The sequence below is a fragment of the Adiantum capillus-veneris genome, chromosome 11, assembly GCF_014529385.1.
Source record: "Adiantum capillus-veneris isolate H3 chromosome 11, ASM1452938v2, whole genome shotgun sequence".
Classification (NCBI taxonomy): Eukaryota; Viridiplantae; Streptophyta; class Polypodiopsida; order Polypodiales; family Pteridaceae; genus Adiantum; species Adiantum capillus-veneris.
This window is the reverse complement of record NC_140941.1, coordinates 153812948-153821056: the sequence shown is the minus strand read 5'-3', so window position 1 is coordinate 153821056 and position 8109 is coordinate 153812948. Positions and strand designations below refer to the sequence as shown.

At 44.4% G+C, this 8109-nt stretch overlaps 1 protein-coding gene and 1 pseudogene across 1 annotated transcript; one reads left to right on the top strand and one right to left on the bottom strand.

Moving 5' to 3' along the window:
* Positions 1–304: 304 nt before the first annotated feature.
* Positions 305–2766, bottom strand: LOC147448266 (trans-cinnamate 4-monooxygenase C4H2-like). Its single transcript, XM_086524118.1, has 4 exons — positions 1761–2766; positions 1388–1494; positions 1140–1294; positions 305–1011 (listed from the first exon to the last, which is right to left on the bottom strand). The coding sequence occupies exons 1-4, from the start codon at positions 2570–2572 to the stop codon at positions 574–576; spliced, it is 1512 nt and encodes a 503-aa protein (XP_086380244.1). The 5' UTR covers positions 2573–2766; the 3' UTR covers positions 305–573.
* Positions 2767–4514: 1748 nt separating this feature from the next.
* Positions 4515–6450, top strand: LOC147448265 (uncharacterized; annotated as a pseudogene).
* The last annotated feature ends 1659 nt before the right edge of the window (positions 6451–8109 follow it).

The following is an 8109-nucleotide window of genomic DNA, read 5'->3' as shown; positions in this document are numbered from 1 at the left end:
TGTGCTGGCCAGTGGCAATTAATCATGTATGCAGACAACAGCTCTATCAGAAATTCTTTGTACAAATATCACATCCCCTTGATCAATACAAATCTTGCTGCTTGATGTAAGACAATGCCCAAGCACATACGACACAGATGGTGAATTAGAGGTAATGGGTGGTGCCAATTCAAAGCTTATCTAATTTGCTTTGACGCATGCACCACGCCAAGTCTATACATAAAGAGGCTGATTACTGGCATCAACCCATTTCTCTGAAAACCAAACGAGTCAAAATGTCCCTAAAACGAAAGAACAAGAAAGCTACATGAAAAGATGACTGCATTAAATTGAATTAGAATATCTGCAGATATGGTTATATAGAAGCTCCTACAAAGAGAGGTGGCCCAGTAGAGGAACAGCTTTGAGCTCCTTCAGAGAGAAATGTAGCAGAGGGGATTGTTGCATTTTGTCTAATTAAGATGAGAGTGCATGAAAATTGTCTTATCAACAAGAAGAGAGGAAGCCATATTTGTCCAAGGTTTTACATAGTCTGTATGCAAAATTGGGTAAGCAAGGAAATGGAGGGCAACATCATACATTCCTGGGCTTGAGAACAACCCTTGATTTAACAGCAAGGACAAGGCCAAGTTGGCCTCCAACACTTCGAAGCTCTACCTTGTCAACGCCCACCGGTGGCAAGAGCTCAAACCGTTGCACAAGCCGACCCAACACCAGGCCAAGAATCGGCACTGCAATTATGCTTCCCGGACAACTTCTCCTGCCTGACCCAAATGGGATAAACCGGAAATCACTGCCATTTGGCTCTATCTTATTCTTTATGAACCTATCAGGGTTGAACACATCTGGCTTCTCCCAATACTCGGGGTTGTTTGCAATCCCCCAAGCGTTTACAAGAATCCTGCATCCTGCAGGTATGTCATACTTCCCAAGCTTCACCGCCTGCAAATTCATGTGCGGGACCAGCATCGGAATGACCATGTGCATTCGCAAAATCTCCTTTACCATTGCCTACAGTCATAAGCACCCAGGAAGTCAGTCTACGACGACGAACTTACAGAATATATAGGCAACTTTAAGCAGACCTGGGAGCACAAGTTCAGTAATTACTAGAGAAGCAAATAAAGGGATATAATTACCTGCAGGTAAGGAAGCTTCGCCACATCGGGTTCGGTGATAGGTACACCCTTACCCAACACCTCATCCAGCTCATTTCTAAGCTTTTCCTGAATGTGTTGGTTGTTGATCAACTCTGCAATGCCCCATTCTGTGGACCACAATGTTGTCTCGATGGCTGTCCACATGGCAAAACACACATGTTAAAAGCCACATCAGCCAATTACAAATTAGCAAATAGCATTGGTATTCCTCAGTCAAGAATACACACCTGCCACATTCATGTTCTGAATAAGGTAAAGCACGCTACGCTCGCTGATCTCTCCCTTCAAGTGTGCATCGAGGAAAAAGTCGACTCCTATCTTCTCCCCGGTTTGTCTGCAAAATTTAGAATCAAGAAAGCAAACACTGAATAACAATTGCATTGGACAACGAGTTTTGTAAAACCATATGATTCATGTGTGTGTGTCCGACTGTCTATGCTTGTGTGAGCACGACACGTGCATGCACACCATACACAACACAAAGTAGATCTAAAAACTCAGATCCACTCTTTACGTACATCCAGATCAGAAACACCTTGAATTAGCACGACTGATGTGAAAATTAATGTTTGATAAATAGATCTGGTTGAAGAAACTCACTTCTTGCGGGCGTTGAGAAATGCGTCTCTGAGGAAATTGAGGCGGCGCTGGTTGGTGTCCCACACCTCCTTGAGGTAGCTTCTGAGGAAGGGCTTGAAGGAAGGGACATAGTCACCATAGTTGTATTTGAAGCTCTGGGCAAGCCTATTATTCTCAAGGTTGAGGGTCATGAGCTGTCCATAGAGAGGGTCATCAAGCCCGGAAAACCTCCTTGAAAACATCATTCTATATACTATATTGTACATCATGAGCTGCAGCCGGTCTTTGGGGATCACCCCTGATGTCGTACAGCCAGGCATCTCCTTGATGTCGGAAAGTGCGAGCTCAATCTCCTCTTCCCACCCATGTCTGCTCTGCTGAACAACCTTATTTGTGAAGAAGGGGATCGTAGCAATTCTTCTCATCTTCCTCCAATGCTCTCCATAGTCAGCAAACACCATATCGCTGCCTTTGCCAGTGGTCATGTCAAAGACAAGGTTCCGAGCGCGCGATCCAAACTCGACACCTTGTGTTTGCAAGACCTCCTTGGCCATCTCAGGTGAGGATACGACGAGCACCTTGCGCTGGCCCATCTGAAGCAAGCATACATCGCCATAGTGCTTGGCAAGCTCGGCTAGATTCTGAGGGTTGAGGCCTTCTTTGAATTGGAGCCAGTTTCCAACAATAGGCCACGCGATGGGGCCGGGGGGCAGCTTCAGCCTCAGCCTCTGCACAAGCTTCACAAGAAGGACCACGCCGATGAGGGCGACTAGAGAGGTCTGAATGAGAGAGGAAGTGCTCTGGTCTATGAGCAAGCTTTTCAGGGTTTCCATAGACACACACTAGGAAGGTTGATCAAGACCCACGGATTGTGTCGAGCCTCAATGGCGAGCTCACGACGAAATTGGAGCTAAATGAGCAGAAAAATGAATTGGGTTGTGCAGAGAGTTGCGTGCGCGTAGCTTATACACGAGAGAGAGAGAGAGAGAGAGAGAGAAGGGGGAAGTGAGTAGTCTGTCGTAAGAGCGGGATTCGATGTTTATAAATGGCAAGGAGTTAGGTGAAACAGCCTACAGTTTGACGTCCGGCCTCATTTAATCCTAGACTTGGTCAATCGGACTTGGTCTCCATAGGTATTTGGATCTCTCATCATATCTCTCTCTCTCTCTCTCTCTCTCTGTCTCTCTCTCTCTCTGCCAAATCGTTTGGGTTTTATTAGTCTACGTATCTTCCGGTTTTATTAGCTAGCCGCAGTGCTGAAATGCAATGGCCTCCTCAAGCACTGGGGCTTCATACGAAGTCCCTCAACAAACCAAGGTGGCAGATGAAACTCGAAATGTTGAATAGGCCTTCCATACCTGAAGGCCTATTCAAAGGTAAAGCTTTTCTTGAAGGCCAAGCTTGGCCAAGCTTTTTCAGGGCCTTCAAAAATTTTTCGGTTTTTTTAAGATACCTTGTCTGCATAGGCTATTATTAACACCTTTTATTTCTGCAGTTGAGGGCACTAGTCTTCCTCGGTCAAATTGCTTTAGCCTTGGTCCTAGACATTTTAAGGTTCAATGTGTGTGAACCCTGAACTTTGAAGCAAAGCGTAAAAAGTTTTCAGAGAGCAAAACTCTGCAAATCGTATTCCAGAGAGCGAAAAGTTTTCGCTCTGCATACCCGAAACCTCAGCATACTAAAAACCCTGCACGCAAAGCCGGCCCTGCACCCTGTACGCAGCAGCATCGATGACGAATGGACAGAGTTGAGTGCGTTCAAAAGCCTCCCAGCTTGTGATATGTGAGTAGCGAGCCCCCTACTTCCGAGTCCTGCAGTGCTTGCGACCTCTGCAAAAGCCTCACGGCTTGTGGTAAGTAAGCAACGAGCCCTCTACATCCGAGTCTCGCATTGCTTGCGACCCCTCACGGCTTGTGATAGGTGAGCAGCGAGCCCTCTAGAGTCTACATCCGAGCCCTACACACAGTGCTTGCGACCTCTGCGCAGGTTTGAAACTGATGCGGCAATTTGAGGGTTTCGATTTGGGGTCTACTTTTGTGCATTTGAGTCCTCACTTCCGAGTTTCTTAACAGGCCTACACCTCTTCAACTCGTGAGGCTCACACCCTTGTTGATCCATCACCAGCATTGTGCAATATCTGCGGGGAATGTTGTTGACGGGAATATGTCTCAAGAAGCTAATGTAAGTGACGTTGAGGCCATTAAAAAGAAAGAAAGTGAGAGATCCTTTCTTGCCCAATGGAGCCTAAAGCATAAATGGGCTTATCCCATTTTTGGCTCTGATGGCAAACAACGAGCAAAATGTATTTGGTGTTCAGAATTTGGGTTTAAGACTCCATTTGTTGGGGAAGGTTCTTCAACAATGGGGATTCAAGCTCTAGACAAACATGCAAATTCATATGCTCATAAGATAGCTACGCAACGATGGGCTCTCAAGTCACATAGAGATGTAATGCCCATTCAAAAGCATGTAGAGCTCATGGTGGATGCAGAAAAACAGTGTATTATCACTGTGATCCAAACAATGTAAATTATTGTGGTGAAAGATATGCCTTTGAATTTTTATTATGCTCAATGTGAGTTTATGCGGTACATGCGCACTCCAAATATGCCAATAAGTAATGAGTACTCAGCATACACGAACAGAACTTCTGGCATGGAGTTTATTCAAGCTGCTAAGGAGTTTTATTGGGAGGCATTGAAGCTATCCATATGCAAAAGTCCATTCTTTGCTATCTTGATTGATGACAGCACTGACTTGACATTTGAGAAGCATATGATTGTTTATGTGACGTATTTAGAAGATGAGGGAAGAGGGTCTCCTGTATGTAAGTTTGTGGCACTTCTTCCATTAGCTGATGGAAAAGCACAAACTAAGTTTGATGAGTTGATTGCTCTCTTACAAAGAATGGGATTGGGACTTGAAAAGTGGATTGGTTTTGCTTCAGACGGTGCATCATGTATGCGTGGAGTGAATAATGGGATGCTTGCCAAGATTCGACAAAAAGTTCCCAATATTATTGGTGTGCATTGTATTGCACATCGGGAAGCTTTAGTGGTTTCTGATGCGTGCGATAATTTTATGGAGTTTGGATTCTTGGATGCTTTTTGCAAATAAAGTGCATGCATGGGTTGGAAGATCTGTTCAACGCCATAAGGAGTTGGAGAAGTTGAAGGCATTTAGTCTCAAGCCTTTGGAGGTTCTCAGGATACATAGTGTACGGTGGTTGTTAAGAGGCAAGGTGATGAAGAGACTAGTGACCATGATGCCTGCTTTGTTGCATGATTTCAAAGAAAATGATGTAAATTTCTATAAAATTGCTAGCACTTTTCAAGTGCAATTCTTGATCCATTTTATGGCAGATGTATTGGTGGAGATGAATGGAATTAATAAAAAGTTTCAAGATGACCATGTAGACATCACAGAAGTTGGAAATGCATTGGATGTGGTCATTGAACTTTTCAAAAAGAGATATTTAGGAGATAAGTTTGGTTATGGATGCAAACACTTTAGAGAGTTCATGAGAAGGCTCAATGCCAATAATGAGTTGGTTTATGTGTAAGAAAATGAATATGTGGAAACTCATATGTTGCATGTGCGCTCCTTGTCGCACTGTCGAAGCAAGGGACTTGCCAATACACCGTATGCGAGCCACAAACGGCTCCAAGCACACAACAAGTCTAAACTAGCAAGCTCAAGAAAACAAAGGGTGTGTCACTCACCGCTCTACGCTCGCTTTCGTGGTGGATTCCTCGCCGCGATGAAGAAGAAGCTGCAGTCGTGCCGCGCTCAACCGCTTCGCCGCCGTCGTGCCTTCGTAATGCTCGATCGCACACACACTCTCCCTCTCTCTCTCTCTCTCTCTCACACACACACAAGGAGGTGAAGAAGAAGAAGATGGAGATGGAGCAAGAGCACTCTTCAATTGCACAAATGAGAGAATGAGTAAAAATTAGGTTTAGTTGGCTTTTATAGGAGCTCACCCCATTCACACTTGGGCACCCATGCTTAACCAACTAATCCCTTGAATGTCCAAGTTAAAGTGCGCCTCTCATCGGCGATCACTCTACCTTTCCCTATTGGTCCGACAAGCCCGGTACCTGACTCTACCAAATACATAATACGCGTCCATCGTAGGTGATGGGGTGTCCGTGTGCCGTGAGGGTTAACATTGCACTTCACTTCCTTTTCACAAAATCTTACAAGTGGAAATTCACTACAAGGTTGTATTGTACTTGCAAAAAGTTTTGTCCAAGAGCTTATTGTTGGGATTGACGCAAGGTTCAACGACTTGCCATTATACAATGCGGCAAAATTATATTCTCCCACGAGCTTTGATAAAGATATATCTATTCGTGGTCAGACTCACAAAGTGTACTTGGATCGTTTATGTGCAAAGTTAATGGCCTTGTTGATGGTTTTCTATGTGAGGCTGAGGTGGATCGGTTTTGTCTACAATTGTACAAGACAAATTCAAGTTTTGGGTTTCATGATGCATGGTCGCATTGTCGTGATCAAATCTCATGGATTGAGTCATTCCCAAATCTTATGAAAATGTGGCAGGCTTTACTTGTCATACCAGTGAGTACGGCTGCATGTGAGCGTGGATTTTCTAAACAAAATCGCATAAAAGACGATGAGAGAAGTAGTCTCACTTTGAAAACTTTGGAGATGCTCATGTTCTTATCATTGTGAGCACCACATGATTTAGACAAAGTGGAGTGGGATGCAATCTATGAGATATGGGCCAACACGAAGTTTTGGAGAGTCAGACGTGTGGATACATAGCTTTTTCTTGGGTTTGATGCTTTCGTGAAACTATCAAATGCCTTTCTTGCATATTGTTAGATGCAAAAAAATGATTTTTTTCTTGCCTATGAAGTGGTGTGGTTGGTTGGACTTTTGAGAGTTTTTTTTTGGCTTGGACAACAAAGGTTTTATGCTACTTATTACCAATTTCATTTTGGATTAGCCTAACAAAAAGTTATTTCAATTTTGAGCCGATCTATGCAATAGAACCATGCTTGATTTGAGAGAGAGAGAGAGAGAGAGAGAGAGAGGGGGGGGGAGGGGGGGGGGAGAGAGATGATTAAAGTGTTTTGTAAGTAGTGAGTCTTCACTTAACTATCAAAGGATTCAAAAGTTGATGCTATTCTTAGAATGCATTGTGAAGGTTAAGATTACTCAGTAGTTTTGATGGGAAGTCTCAGATGGACTTTAAGATTGCAATTGAAGGGTTGCATTGATTGTTGGTTTTCACCTCGAAGGCCAACTTTGATTTTGGCCTTCTGAAAGAAACTCAAGGGTGGCCTCCCATTTTCAGGCTTGGCTAGCGGATGTTGCATGCTCGCCATTGTTCGGGAAAAATCTATTTTCCAAACATATAAAATTCCTTTCCTTGAATTCGCCAAAAGGAAATTCTAGAAAATTAGGTTCATTTTGCAAGTTTTTACACTAGGCATTTTTGAAATTGAAAACGACATGATATTAAGTTGAGACACATTTTTCCCGAACACTAATGCTCGCTTTAGCACAACGGAGCTCCGACCTAAGTTCGGCATAGTCGAAGGAGGCCTAGCAAGCTTGCACGATTGAGCACATTGCACGGCCATCCGAGAAGCATGAGGTTCGGAAGAGCCCGTTTTTGGTGGAAGCAGTAAGCAAGGGCTTTGATTGGACTGGCAGCTTTTAAGTTGGCTAGCTGGAAAAGGTGGCCCTCGAGCCTCCTCGACTAGCAACCTCCCAAAAAGAGGCCTCCACGTCCCAAATTTGTCAGCCAAGTGTCCCATGTGCTCATTACATCTCTCTCTCTCTCTCTCTCTCTCTCTCTCTCTCTCTCTCTCTCTCTCTCTCTCTCTCTCTCAAGGTGCGCACATGGAATGCTCCCGACATCAAAAAAGGTAGAAAATCATGCTTGGCCCACTGCCAATGTTGCCGGACCTTTCTATTTGAATCGCAGGAGCCATCAGCAGCTCACCATCCACCATCAAGAGACTGACGACCCCTCGTCCTAACGTTCATTGTCGGTGATGCATCGTTTGCTTAAGGAGAGGGTCCTTCATTGGCCCACAGCGTCATGTACTGTGTTAGAGCGCTCTCTTTCTTCCTTTCTCCCACTAAGATGCCTATAAACTGCATGCATGTGCTCAATATGCAACGGTGGCCGCCAACAGAGCGCAGTGATCACTTCTTCACCAGATACAACACATGTGCTCTCTCTCTCTCTCTCTCTCTCTCTCTCTCTCTCTCTCTCTCTCTCTCTCTCTCTCTCTCTCTCTCTCTACTTCAAGCCTTGTTCGATAGACCTTACTTACAAGTCTCTTGGGATTGTTCCTACGCGTTAAAAACTACTCTCTTCTTCTTCTTCTCT

Coding starts and splice junctions, on each gene's coding strand:
- LOC147448266 (XM_086524118.1), bottom strand. CDS start 2,572: ATGGAAACCCTGAAAAGCTTGCTCATAGACCAGAGCACTTCCTCTCTC. Junction 1,495..1,760: donor TTTCTCAACGCCCGCAAGAA/GTGAGTTTCTTC, acceptor TAAATTTTGCAG/ACAAACCGGGGAGAAGATAG. Junction 1,012..1,139: donor CGAAGCTTCCTTACCTGCAG/GTAATTATATCC, acceptor TTATGACTGTAG/GCAATGGTAAAGGAGATTTT.